The sequence below is a fragment of the Diadema antillarum genome, unplaced genomic scaffold, assembly GCF_040938485.1.
Source record: "Diadema antillarum isolate AM-2024a unplaced genomic scaffold, OU_Dant_1.0 scf00000008, whole genome shotgun sequence".
NCBI classification, from domain to species: Eukaryota; Metazoa; Echinodermata; class Echinoidea; order Diadematoida; family Diadematidae; genus Diadema; species Diadema antillarum.
The window spans coordinates 1,325,494-1,340,425 of NW_027270897.1; the positions used below are offsets into that span (position 1 = coordinate 1,325,494).

Sequence of the window (14,932 nt, forward strand, 5' to 3'; positions counted from 1 at the left end):
GCTGGGGAGAACGTCTCGTATACCTCTTATTGTTGTACTCCTCTTGTCAGGTCATTGTATTAAAAAATCGTACTACCGAGAGAGAAAGTGTCATCCGTGAGGTTTATGAACATACCTGTTTGTGTGCTGCAAGGGATTTCCTAACTTTTGAATAATTTTACCTTTTTTTTTGTATATTTCATTGCATCGTCGACGACGTCTTCATCTGGTGCCATGCAGAGCGCGTTGGTGACTGGGGCGAGTAGGGGTATCGGGCTAGAGCTGGTACGTCAGCTGGCCAGCCGCTCGCCGAAACTCACTCACATCTTCGCCACGTGCAGAAACCCAGACAATGCAAAGGTAAACTCTTGTCATTGTGATATTAATTATATCGTTTTCTCTTCAATTTTCTCCAAGTCTTCCTCGGCGTAAAGGACATGAGACGCAAAGAGCACCTATGTAGGTATAGGGTCTACCATTATGCGTTTACACGTACTGAACTTGCCTGTCATGGGCAAACTGATGACTCGAGTAAGGGCATATCAATAATGAGGTCAAATCATGCACTTTTTTGAAACCTTTCAAATGTTGGATTCTCTTGCTAGGAGATTGTGATTTGATTACTGTCAAGCAAATAAGTTTGAACCAATATAACACACATAACGGCCCAATCAATCTTTGATCATTCAGTGAATACTAATTTCGCAGTTTCTTTGTATAAACGTTTTCGTTTATAACATTGCGCATATGTGCCATCACTACTGATGCTGAGACCAGGGAGGTAGCCTCCCTGCTGAGACTAAACAACATTTTGCAAGTCATGCTGAATTGCTTTTTCGACATGCTCGAAAGGACTCCGCTTTATTGAAATGTACAGTGATTACGCAATTCGTATTTGCACATCGGCTTCACTAGTCGCTCGACACGCATCAGACAAAACCCGAGTCATCCAACATTGGGTTGGTCGTTATGCAAATGCCTGGAAAGAGACTTGAGGTTCCTGTCCCAAACAAGCGTTAGAAATGCTTACAATTACGCCAAGAATCAACTTTTTATATATTCAATACTTTGGCAGACATGTAAAGAAGAAGTAGGGAGAAGTTCTGATTTAAGCAGCTATACGCACGTAACAATGTTGACAGCAAGCACTCACGTATGACCTATCAACTATGAACTTTTCTACAATGTAACCCCTATCATTTTCTTTACCGCAGGAACTGCAAGCTCTAGCAGCCCAAAACGACAATGTAAAGATTATTCAGATAGGTAAGCACATACATTCACTCTTTCTTTTCTTTTGGTTTTAGTTTGCAAGTCCTTCCATTGTGCGGGTATATCATATCGATGGTATGGTAAGGATATCAGTCCTATATGCAGTGAAAAAAAAAACACAGCGAGGGGAAAAAGAAATCCAGTAAAATCTAAAGGAAAATGTACATAGCGGAACCCAGGGCAAAGTGAAATATACTGTAGTCTGGGCTCATGCATCAAGAACCCTTCAAGGATGCTTCAAATAGTTCAGTCAGATAATGTGTCCCCCTTTACAGAAAATATGTTTTGTTTGTACATAATTTCGGTGATTATGCTAAATCACCCTGTTTATTCTGAATTATCTCGAAAACACATTCAAACCATTCATACCATGGTAGTACATCAGGACTTATAAATATTTCATCGTTATTAGTTTTAATGTCTTGGTTATCATTTCTAAAAATAACAACAAAAACCTAGTGGTAATCTATAGAAAAGCATATCTCGTTTTCTTTATCTATATTTTGTTTACTTTTTTCAGTCAAAAGTATTTAGTATATATATTCCGCTGCCCATTGTGGAGATACGTTGTGTAGCTTTTAACCTACAGTTTACATGTTCACGTTTACAAGTTCCTTCAAGATGTGATAGTGTAAGGATGTATAATTACACTCATATGTGATATTGAGAGTTTGGTTGCACCATGACGACATGAAGCTAATAATACTTGGAAGTTCAAACTCGCCAAGCTGCGTTTCAATGGCTCGAGTTGTTACTCGGTTTAAATAAGATTTATATGTTTCCTCTTCGCGAATTGTTTGAATGCCCAGACGTCCAAAATGAAGCTACGATCATGGCAGCTGTCAAGACGGTATCGGAGCACCTGGGCGAGGAGGGGCTCAACCTCCTTATCAACAACGCGGGCATGGCCACGCGAGAGAAGTACGACACGATCACTAGGAAAGAGTTGACCACCATACTGGATGTCAACCTCATCGGCCCTATGATGTTGACGCAGGTGTGACGTCAGCTTCTGATCGCCGTTGTTTTTCTTTGTTCTTGCAGTTTTTCTTCTCATTTTTCTATTATAGCCACTTAAAGGGATGTGAAGAGTATCGGTAGGGTGAGGATTCAGCTTTCAATATTTTGCGAGTTACGAAGACACCACTTATGAAATATTACAAAGCATACCATTCTGAGAGGAATTCAACGCTTATATACACTGATGAAAATCGGTTTTGAAATGGCTGAGATATCCAAAAAGAAAGTAAAACAAAGTGATCCTAATAAAAACTGGATCCCACCTATTATCGAGATTGCTTAATTTGGATATCTCAGCCATTTCAAAACCAATTTTCATCGAACAAACGTTGAATTCCTCTTGGTATTACATGCTCTTTCATATTCATGTCATAAGAGATTACTCATTATATCTCACCAAAAAAAAAGTTTGAAACCTGAAGCCAGGTCTCAACCGAAACCATACCATCCCTCTAAAGACCCGGCTAGTGTTGGGATATCATAGAGTGGGAAGACTGGCCCGGATCGGATATTATACATTATTTGATAATCCCCATAACGAATTGTGTATAGGACTGTAGCTAATATCATTGATCTCTATATAAAGGGGATGGCTAGTAACCGATCAGTGGGAATCAGTGGGAATGCTGAGGGATGTGAAAATTATTTGCTTCACAACGGTCTCATATTCAAGTAATGTGCAGATTAATGCCCCGTCACTGACCAGGCACGCTAACCTGGAAACATTTAACTGCACATTACTTGAATATGAGACCATTCTGAAGCAAATAATTTTCACACAACAATAGATATATAATGTACTCTTAAATGAATCCCACAAGGATTGGAACAATCATCCCTCAGCATTCCCACTGATTCCCACTGATCAGTTACTAGCCATCCCCTGTATACAGACATCATAGCCAAAGAATCTTAACTGGAGTCGACCGTTACCGATGATCGTATGATATCGATAGGCCTCGATGCACACATTCGCTGACCGATGCTATCTCGTTTGTGGTTTTCGAATGTACCCTGGAGCAGCGAATAATTCGGGCCAGATATACATTCCCACTCTTCTTGGTCTTTAACAGCCAAACAACGACTTGGCAAATGACCTTCCGCTTGTAACAAGCTATGATAAACAAAATAAATTGTAGAGGAAAATAACTGAGGGTGGTTCTATTAAATATACAAATTTTGTTCTCCCAAATGTGATATGGTTGTTACATCTATAAAGAGTGGTCTGCATCCCAAAGTCGACGTATCTTACAAGCAAACATTAATTTTTACGATAGACCGGTCATTCAGATGTGACTTTTCAGCACAGAACGACGATTATTTTGAAGAACTGCCCTAAGTTGCTTGTGGATTCTCCTCTTGTATTATGATACCGCGCTGATGACCGATATCAAAGCATCACCGCAATTTCCTTTTAACTTGTCACTTTATGGATTCATTTTTTTCTGATGCCTACGTAAAACCTCCTCGTTGTCATGATTACTTATCCGTTTAGATTTTCACATCCCATTGACATTCCATGATGCTTGTTTCTTAAATGATCTTTCAACTGTTCACTTCATTAATATTCACCATTGATTTTTTTTAACCTCATTGGAGCGAGCGTTTGTCCTCGCCGATGATACAAGTAGAGGTGTATTCTGTAGCGCCATCTAGCGTCCAACCCAGCTCATTAATTTTTTGTAAGTTGTTAGAATTAATAATTGTCTCTTCTATATACGTTCTATTCTAATTCCACCGCAAGGCCTTTCTACCCCTGTTAAAACTGGCGGCCAAGCGGAGCCCGATAAAGAAGTTCAGCGTGGACAGAGCGGCCATCATCAACATCTCTTCCGGCATGGGCGGCATCACCGAGTGCTCAGGCGGTTTCCCCGGGTACAGGGAAAGCAAAGTAAATGACGACATTCATGAATATGCATTAGCCCATAAGATCTTATAATGTGCAGTTTTACTGCAGAAATTATCATCTTGCCACCCTTCAAATTGGCAACTCTTAAATTTGCTGCATGTCTTACAAATGGAAAAAATATGGAACTTCTTGAACTCGTACATCTGCATTATGTATATCAGAAAGAAAATAGAAAAATGCCATTTTGAGAAATAAACAGGAACTTTTATCTTCTCAAATGTGTTGTCAATTTCAGTTGTGTATTTAGCGATTGACAACTCTGCTACCGATATGAACGACCATAACATATAACATAACCAAGATAGGGTTCAGATGAAAAAAAAGTTCTACCTCAGGAAATGATGGCAATGAGAGATAAAAAGATTCAGACCAAAACCAATGGTTATGATTTCTGTGACTTGATAGATTACGAGATGGATTACCGAGGGAAGTGCGGACTCATTAAAAACTAACTCCTTTAGATATGTATCAAATTAGATCGCCCAAGAAAATTAGATGGAAATTGCGCCGACTAGGTTATCATAGTTCAGGAAATTAACGCTTATTTAAACAGAGAACAGAATATTATCATACTTTTAATGAACATGTTGCTACGCTGTCGAAGAGAGCGACGGGGTATCTCAGAGTTTAAAGAATAGTAGATTTCAAAGCTTGCAGACCCGAGTGAGTACACAATACGATGATAAACAATCCATTAAAAAAAAACAGTTTTCGAATTTAGTATGGTTGTTTCATGAAATGCGTAAAAGATGACAATTCCTCTTAGTATTGCCTGCTGATGACCCAACAAAGCAACAGTTTGTCACGAAGAATTGGGAGATGACACAATGACTGCCGGAATTCGATTTTATGACCTTATTTCCCCTGGTCACGTGACGTTGTTACAAAGAGGGTTGACCGTGCATTATCACATACAGGAACTTTGTGATGCAACAATGTTTGTTCACATCGCTAGATTTCAAATACAATGTGTGATGTGTTTGGTATATAATCTATTGAAGTATTGGATTTGGGGAATGTCAAAAAAGGTATAATATCTAATCTATTTTTTTTTTCATTCTTCTTCTTTCTTGTCCCGTCGTGTCCAAATGATAAAGGCCGCCCTCAACATGTTCTCTAAGAGCCTGAGCATCGTGTTGAAGAAGGAGAAGATTCTGGTCTTCTCCCAGTGTCCCGGCTGGGTGCAGACCGATTTGGGAGGCAGCAACGCTAAGAAGACCGTGGCGGGAGCCGTCTCGGGCCTGCTGGAAATCTTCGCCACGGTCTCCGAGAAGGAACACGGGCTCTTCCTCTCTAACCGCGGACTGCCTATCGTTGTGCTAGCTTTTTGAGAGAAAAGCAAAATAACAACACGTTATCACGCTTTATTTGTTCTTCAATTACAACAACGACCACGACCACGTCAACTCGACATAATTCACAGACAGAATCTACAGACACAAGCCGGTCTATGCAAATAGTTTTGCGCTAGAACAGTATTATGACTTTGGGAAATGGAAAGACTGACTTAAAGGGACACTTGCATTTCAGTTGAATTCATCATACTGATAAAAAGTGAGGAAACATTAGACATCCAGGTACATATTTATCATACATGTTAATATAGAGCGTGTAGACCCTTAAAAGATTTTTCCTCGATTTCATTCTGGTTGTACGCGTGTTGATATTAGTCATGATAAGAGCCCACAAAAATACAAGCATATAAAAAGAATCGCTTAATTTGCATGATATCGTAGAGAGTTTCTAACAGAAAGAAAATAATGGCAAGGGTTTGAATAATGTACATTGTAATCTATGATATTCAAATTTATGAAGTTCTTCCGTCGTGATGTTTTCATTGCAACTGATTGACAAATTGCCCTACATCGACGTAAATAAGCACTGAATTGATCAGTGTTTTAGTAGTAGCCATGATAAAAAATCACGGGCGTACATGTTCGGTGATCAGGAGGTCGTGGGTTCGAATCCTGCTCGAGTATGTACGCCCGTGATTTTTTATCATGGCTACTACTAAAACACTGATCAATTCAGTGCTTATTTACGTCGATGTAGGGCAATTTGTCAATCAGTTGCAATCTATGATATATTGATGTTTTCTTTGAGGTAATACTGAAAATTCTGATTCATGCATGAAATCATGTAGAAGAAAATAAATCGAACAAATAAACAAACAAACAAACATCGATTCTTTTTTTTCTTGAAACAAATGTAACACTGCATACATTTTATATCGTCTTGTTTTTTTAGCTGCTACTCTGTAGAATATAATGATCGCATGCTCGGTTCGTCGTTCATCATGAGCACCAAGTGAAAAAACAAGCATCGGATTCGAACCTGCCGGTACTTGATAGTGACATGATGATGTTTGAACGATTACCCAATGTCAGAGTTTTCCCTCCTTTTACTCTCTTTTCGTCTATTTCATACCTCATTCGCCACTACGTGTAGTATAAAACGAGTTGTAAGAAAGACAGGGATTTATGTAATTACAGAGGTTTTCTGTTTTTGCTGTTGCAAATACACTGTACCTTTATTCTCATAACTCGCTTTTCTGCACTACTAGTGAATTCTCGAATAAACCCAAGAGAGACCGAGGGAGAGATAGTGTGATTAACGCCACCTTTAGTCGAGAAAGTAAAAATCTGGATAAAACGCAATCGACTCCGAGTTACTGCTCTCCAAGATGGCAAACTTTGCATCATAATGTATGTATGTCTGAAAGAGTAGTGAATATAATCAACCTACCGTATGGAAATAAAGAATCGAAACATCCTCGCTTTTAGCTCTCTGCATAATGTGACAATAAACTTCTTATGTAAGTTAGAATGCTGTATAGTTGTCACACAATTACAATATCGTAAGCACTATACGACTGGAATCCTTGAGTAAGTGGAGATTTTATTGTTATAACTCGTATTTGTTTCTCTGAAGGACCAAAGCGTGTTCAGCAACTCTGAAGTATAGGATCTTTGTGTACTTTAGTTGTACTGCAATGACGATCTGTCCTTGTAATTCTAAGTCGAACTGATCTATTTCAACCAATTTGTTATTTTGTGTCGACTTAGACTCTCGGTTTACTTCATAAATAATGGATATCATTTTTTTTTAAAACTGTTTCATTAGGCGAAATCTTTGTCTGGTCACATGCATACGCGTTTTCTCTCCAAATTACTCACGCTTAGCTATCATTGCACTTCAGAGCGTGCCAAAAAATTAGATTGGTTGCGCCACCTCCCTCCCTCCTTCCAAAAAAAAAAAAAAATAATAATAAAAAAAATTTGCATAAAGTTTTCTTGTCTTTCTTTACTTCACTATGATGATCAATCACCGCACTCAATTTCCAGTTTCGTAGAAAATGCTTGTCAAACTTCAAAGGAAAAAAAAAATACACAAATCCGGCCTCACTGACGAGTATGTAATACATAATATGTAGTTATCAAAAGAAACAAAAGAAGATAGAAAGAGTGGCTTGGTAAAGAAAGGAGGAAAGGAGAAGAGAGAGGGAGAGAGAGAGAGAGAGAGAGAGAGAACATGGACCAACTCAAAAGAGAAAATTACAGTGGAGTGTGTCTTATAGGACAGAGAGAAAGATATATATATATATATAGAGAGAGAGTGATAATTTTACACTACAATACACAAATTAAAAATAGCGTGAGCGAAAACAGGTAACGCAAAAAAAAGTAAAAAGGGTTAAAATATTGTCTTTTCTTTGAATGTTTTATCAAAAGAGAACAATCGAGCTTAAAGTGAAAACTATATGGTGATAGATACTCTTGTTGCTCTTTCAATAGTGTACTTAAGCTGAAATGATACAATGAGCCTTTGCTACATTGTCTTTCTTGATAAATTCGTAAATAGCTTGCTTTTGCTGCTTTGGAGAGCCTCCAGTTGTTGTCAAACAATCGGAATGCAGTGAACTGCTTTCTACCGTTCCTTTTTTTGCGTGATGTCAGAGCCTCATTGACGGCTTTTGGTAGAACGAACATACATTGCAAGTACAAGTTCTGGATAACTTTTATTTCGACTAAAAGATAATTATGTTACTACATGTACAATGTAATTCTGCTTTTATCAACTCGGATCCAATTAATTTTAGGAATATTTTTCCTATAGGAACTTGGCAATTAAATTTGGATTTTCCATCCATCTATCCAAGGCATTTCAACACTTGGAATGCCCTTTGCAAGCATTATCTATTTAGTCAAGACCTTGCAAGCTTTCTTGTTTTAAGGAATAGTCATTGTGGTACATTTTACATGCATTAGAATTGAACAAGTCTGTAAATATACATACCAGTCTTATACTATATAACCAAATTTCATGTATGCCTTTCTGACGATGGTTCATCTTGACAACCTGAAAGCTTGCCGTAGGTTTGCCCAACATAGCAACAAGTAATAGGCCTATATGCAAATTGAATTCCAGCTATTGTAAAGTGTTTTGAAAGCACAGGTTACTGAAATAGCTCGTTACTACGTCACAAAGGAAGAAACATCCATGAATTTGAATAATTTTATGTTTCTAAACCAGTCAATTAGCCTATTCTGAAGATGGTGTTGCCGGTGTAGAGTCGTTGTATGTGCATGAACAACGTCTTTTGTTTTTTATAGAATAATGACTACGAATAGATATAGGTCTGGTTTTTTTTTATTTGAATAGTCATTTCCAAGTTTCAACTCGTTATAGGTACGTGACGAGTATGTGAAAGGAGGTTTAGAGGGTTTAGCTTGATAAATAAACATTTAGATCCCCATTACTAAAAAGCCTTGGGTAAATTTCATCAGGCCCCATGCTCTTGTTGCATTCTATTTCCTTCAGCTCTTTCTGTGCCAGCTTTGTTGTAACTTCCTCAAATATGAACACCGAATAAACGCAAATCGTAATTAATTAATTAATTAATTAATTAATTCATTCATTCATTCATTCATTCATTCGTTCTTTCATGCATTCATTCATATTTCTCTTACAACGATATGAATCACTGAATGATGTCATTAGAAATCTTGAAGTAGACGGTATCAGTCTCTCCATCTGCAATGATTTTTGTGTCTTGAACGTTTCTTTCTTTTTTTTTTTTGGAGGGGGGGGGGGAATTAGTTAGAAAATTGTTCAGAACATTCCAAGACTGAATTATCACGGGATTCAGATAGTGTGCAAGGTAAAGTATTTCATGCATACTGCATACTGAGTGTTGTTCTCGTTGTTGTTGTTGTTCTTGTTGTTCTTGTTGGCGTTGATTTTGTTGTCGTTGTTATTAAAGTTTATGGCGTTTTACATTCGGTCTGAATGAGTATGTAGGCCAGAAACGTTGTTATTAATTCTGGATGATACAGCTGTTAACGTAATTTAATGAATAAATATTCATAAACGTATAGCTTATAATGCTACTTGAGGTTGTTAGCTTTCCTACGAACCTCCTGATGTTGTTCCAAGGAGTGGTCTTTTTCTATTCGACCAATGAATGTTTGTTTCTTAAACCAGTCTTTAATCCAGGATCAATCCTCCAGCCATTTTCCTGAGCAAGACCTTAGTCACAAACTCTGAGGGACAATGCAAGGATTTTATTTAAACCACTATGATTGTCTACGCCGATATCTTTTTTCTAGAACATCTTTACATTGAGTGATTGGTCTCAAGTCAACCAGAAAAGAATTGTAAGAATCGGACAGAACGAAAAGATGAATAACGGTGAGGCTTCATCTTGTGATGGCAAGACTGACTTTAGGCCTACTGACCTAGAAATGAGTGAATGGTCACTCAGACAATGGACCCTACCATTAGAGTCCGTGCTCAGACACACGGATTGGACTCCAGACGGGAGTGGCCTAAACGTCTTTAGGTATAGTTATGCATAAATATGAATTATGAGGTCTATGAAGGTTGTGCTATGGAGGAATGGGAGTATTGGGTCTCTGATTGAGATCTTAATAGCTAAACTACAAAAAAAATCATCGATTTCTGGCCACTTATCGCAATACACTGTAATTACGTTTAAATCGCCGTCCTTGAGTATACAAACATCGTCCACTGAGGTGTGCATTGTTGTACTTCGTCAATGCAATCTTCCAAATTTTCGAAATAACCTTCCTGTTTCCAGGCTTGCGATATACTACCCCTATAGCAGAACAGCTCTATCAGAACTTACATACGTATTTTGATCCATAACATTCCTTCGTAGTTACATTTCAAGTTTCTCCTTTTTTTCCTCTCAATAATGTAACATGTAACACCACCACCTACACGTGATTTCTATACTGCATTTTTTATGCCTCCGCCGCGAAGTGGTGCCGGAGGCATTATGTTTTCGGGTTGTCCGTCCGTCCGTTCGTCCTTCCGTCCGTCCGTAATGAATTTTGTGGACAGCGTAACTAAATAACCTGTTGAGGTATCCTAATGAAACTTGGCATGTATGTGTATTAGGGGGTGAAGTTGTGCCTATCAACTTTTGGGGGCACATGATCGAGGTCAAAGGTCAAAATGTCATGGTCAAATACGTAAAATTTCACTATTTCCACCATATCTATGCAATGCCTTAAGATATTTTCTTGAAACTTAGTGTGTACATGCATTACCCAATTAAGATTTTCTGGTGAAAGTTTGGGGTCATGAGGTCAAAGGTTAAAGGTCAAAAGGTCAAGTAAAAATATCAAAACTTCACTTTTTTCTCCGTACCTTGGAAATTGTTCATGGTATCTTCATGGAACATAGTATTATACATGTACTGACTGGCAGTGATTATCTAGAGAATTTAGGGTTCATGGGGTCAAAGGTCAAGGGCAACACTTCAAAATTTTACTATTTCCCCATATTTATGCAATGCCAGCAGGATTATCATCATTTTTTAAACACTTTGTGTATGCGTGTATAACCTAATAGAGATTCTCTGGAAATTTTCTTCTGTTTGTTTGGGTTTTTTTTTGCCTCAAAGGTCAAAAGGTCAGAGATCAAGGGAAAGTGCTGAACTAACTTTTTCCTCCATATCTCAGAAGTGGCTCAAGTTATCTTGAAACTTACTACATATTTATGCATGTTCTGCCTGACAGTGATTATCCTATGAATTTTAGGGTCAAAGGCCAGATGAAAATGGTAACAATGTACTATTCAATAAAGAAGTTGCGCTTTTTCTCTATACCTTGAAAATTACTCAATGAAGAAACTTATGAATGGTTCAAAGTCAAGTTAAAGTCCTTATATCCCCAAATACATGCTCTCCTATTCATCCGATTAAACCTAGGTCAAGGAAAGTGAACATTCAACACATTTGTGACAAACTTGTCATTTTAATATTTTGCCAATTTTGTGAAAATGTAATCACACATTGTCCACATGTATACTATCTAGACCTATTAGGAGAATCTTGCATTGTGGCGGAGGCATACCAGTCGCCTCAGCGACATTTCTAGTTGTATCCTTCGATTGATATATTAGGTTAGAACGAATACTATCAAGCCAATTATATAGATTTCACTATATGACAACGCATAACGAGGATTTCATTTTGAGAACCAAACTTGTAACATAATCATTGTTTGTCAACCATATGATATAAATATGTGAGCGCGTTTTTTTCCTTTATATTTGGGACAATGGGGAGGGTAAAACAGAAGTCACTATACAAACCTGAATCAGAAATTCAAAGTTAATAGGGTGTAATTTCGATTGAAACGCAGGTTTTCATTTTTTCCAGTTTCTTCCGATTTAATCACGAAATTAACTGGATTATATACTGTAATCGCTCTGTCATAACATGTGTATCGGTACAAAGTGTATTGACAGCACGTGAGAAGCTGGATTACGCGTCTATAGCGGAAATTACGCAACCACGCCTTGTGAGGAGCAATTCCTGGTAACAAATATGCGATTGAAGTTCTAATACGGAATGAATGTCATCGATTACACAACGAATGTGGAGACACCATTGTTGCGAGGGAATATAAAGCACGAGTGCATGCACGCCAGCATGTGACAAAACGCTTGATAGCTGTAGGTGTGTGGAGAAACCTGACAATACTCCTGACGCCTGCTCTCTACCATATCAGAGGCTCCCTGCCCCTTCACTGTGTGTGCAACCAACAGTGGCCAACTGACGGATGTGCAATCACAGAGGAAAGTACTCGTGAGAGACAAGGTGAGTTGCTCATTTGACGATAAGGAAACCTAATGATGGGCTCTCTTTTGTAGTGTGTTCATGTCTTTCATCACAAGCTATATTTCTCTATCAGATCGCTCGAGAAAGTCGAGTGAGGCTTGCGAGCAGCGCACACATTGCAACCTTTTCGTCGCGGACCGAATCAAGGAGCGTAAAACTATACACGCCCCCTCCCCACCCCCTTCCATTGTAACTCTCTATCACAAGTCTTTTCATTGCACGACGCGCGCCTTTCTTCGATTGGTACTACTACAAGATGGTACAAGGGGTGAGAGAAAGGGGAAAGTCTTCCTTGATACTCCAACACCAGCACAAACCCTGGTCTATATTCTGAAGGATTCCGAATTGCTTGAGTGCTTCATCAATAGAACCCCAACTCTTCTTTTCAAATCCTAACCATTTTATCGTGATCCTTGACATGCTTGAGCTCGAAATGGCTGTATGAACTGTTTTGTGGGGGTTCGACGGGAACGTACTCATATAAATAAGGAGCTTCTTGGTATCATACATTGTAATGGAACTCTTGCCTATTTTCTACTAGAAAAATATACAACAAACGTACTTTAACGGACGATTTGCACACACACGACTTTCTTTATACAGTAATACATCTCTTTTCCCGAACACGATGTAATTTTCTTTATAGGTGTGCGACTTTTGTATGCCATCTTGTTGACATGATCGAAGGCGGGTATAACAAATCTCTCGTCAGATTTTCCTTTGGGTGAATGTAGATGAATCCGACTTCAAAGCACTGTATAACTTATGGCAGCCATGACTGGCGGGCTTGCAAAGAACAAAACCACTTTCAACGGTTATGTAAAGAGCCAGGTGCGTTGATATGTCCGTGCATAATAATTAATTATCTTTTGTTAGGCATACTTGCCGCCACCTAGTTAGAAATTACCATTAAAAATAACCGGTATAGTCAAACAGAATTGGTATATACAAAAATAAGATGTCGAAACCTACTTGAAGCCGTGTGTATTACTTTAAAGCTGTTATGTTGCAAGGTAATTACAGCATATGGTTCCGTGTTGTAGCTTTTTGATAACCTGTGTATAAAAGTTGTGCTCGCCCTCCCTCCCGGATAATTATGATACACACAATATCATGGCTGCAGTCTCGTTAGGCCGGGCCATTACAACACATCTCATCAGGGCCCTTGATATCAACTGTTGTGAAAGCAAGAGATCATTCAAAACAGAAATGTAAAGAAGACAGTTTTATGGGGTATTATGAATTTTTCTTCTCCCTCTGAACAGTCAAAGTTTGTAAGATTGCAACTGCTGATATACATTCTAATTTCCTGGCATGTTTGTTAAAAGAGTGTAGATCAGCAACTGCGATCTTACAAATATTTGTTCAGAGGAAGACACATTGAAGAAATCTCATACCCCATGTAAACTGTTATCATGCCGAAATCATGCAGACCAAATAAACTTGACATTCAATCCGTCGGAATTCAAACAACATCTTTCATTTCATTTCATTTATTTCATTTCCAACAACATTTTCATACACAAGATAACACAACGTCAGTATAATATAGTAACAAAGAAAAATACATGACCTTAACAATAGTACGCATTACAAAATCAAATGAAAATTGAATTAAAACTAAAGTTGCAGGAAATGGAGGAGACATTCACTGACTGGCTGAAAAACAGCCGCCGGCTGAGCCCGGTACCGTGACAAAATTAAATGAATGAATGAATGAATGCTAAAAAGCTAAGCTTGTATTTTGCAGTCTCCTCGTAGACAAAAAGACTAAATAACATAAAAAAGTAATTAGCTAGACAACGTGCGCAACACATGCAGACCTATACAAACAAACAAACAAGCAGACGGACAAACAAACACAAGTAACCTCTCTTGGAAAGAGAAAGATAGAAAGAGAAAAACAAAAAAGTGAAGGAAAAAGAGGAAAAGAGGAAACTATTCTGAAAGAAGAAACAGAAAGAGACAAGAGGACAGGAAAAAGGCGAGAAAGGAGAAGAGATGAAGGGTCTATACCAGCACACGCGAGGCACATGGTGCGATGGATCACCGAGATATATGTACGTAATGTAGGAAAGGAATAGATAAAAGAAAAGAATGAGTATTGTATTGTATTGTATTGTATTTATTCAGACAAATCAAAAACAACATGAGTATGACGAATAAAAAAGAAAGCTCAAAATTAAGGCTAATTAAAATATAACTCATTCAACTATATTATCAGTGGCGTATCTAGGGAAAACGGCGCCCGGGGCAAGCGCGAAAATTGCGCTCCTAATTTCTGAAAAAGTGTTCAACCCCAACTCCATCCCGGTAGGGACTTTTAAAAAAGTCCACATGATATGCCTTTTCAAGCACTTAAAAGGGGTCTTTTGAGGGTGTTTTAAATGTAATAGATTTTGATAAATTTTGGCGAGCGAGCGTAGCGAGCGAGCCGAAAATTTTTGTATTTCAGCTTACAAAACATGGAATTCTTGTCATTTTTTGCTTATTAAGTCTTACAATTCTAGTCAAGATATATTGACGTCCTTATAGATAAAGATTTATACCAACAAAATGAGGACTTGAAAAAATATTCTAAATTAGTACGCGCGAGTGAG

General features: G+C 38.1%; 1 protein-coding gene across 1 annotated transcript; it reads left to right on the forward strand.

Annotated features, from left to right (window-relative positions):
* Positions 1–213: 213 nt before the first annotated feature.
* On the forward strand, positions 214–5,511 carry LOC139718425 (C-signal-like). The gene is made up of 5 exons (XM_071629899.1): positions 214–339; positions 1,194–1,245; positions 2,061–2,248; positions 4,016–4,162; positions 5,278–5,511. The coding sequence occupies exons 1-5, from the start codon at positions 214–216 to the stop codon at positions 5,509–5,511; spliced, it is 747 nt and encodes a 248-aa protein (XP_071486000.1).
* Positions 5,512–14,932: the final 9,421 nt, after the last annotated feature.

What these genes read in the sequence shown, in the direction of transcription:
- LOC139718425 (XM_071629899.1), top strand. Translation starts at nt 214, where the DNA reads ATGCAGAGCGCGTTGGTGACTGGGGCGAGTAGGGGTATCGGGCTAGAG. An exon ending in GCCCTATGATGTTGACGCAG is followed by an intron (nt 2,249 to 4,015) that starts GTGTGACGTCAG and finishes TTCCACCGCAAG; the next exon opens with GCCTTTCTACCCCTGTTAAA. An exon ending in CCGGGTACAGGGAAAGCAAA is followed by an intron (nt 4,163 to 5,277) that starts GTAAATGACGAC and finishes CAAATGATAAAG; the next exon opens with GCCGCCCTCAACATGTTCTC.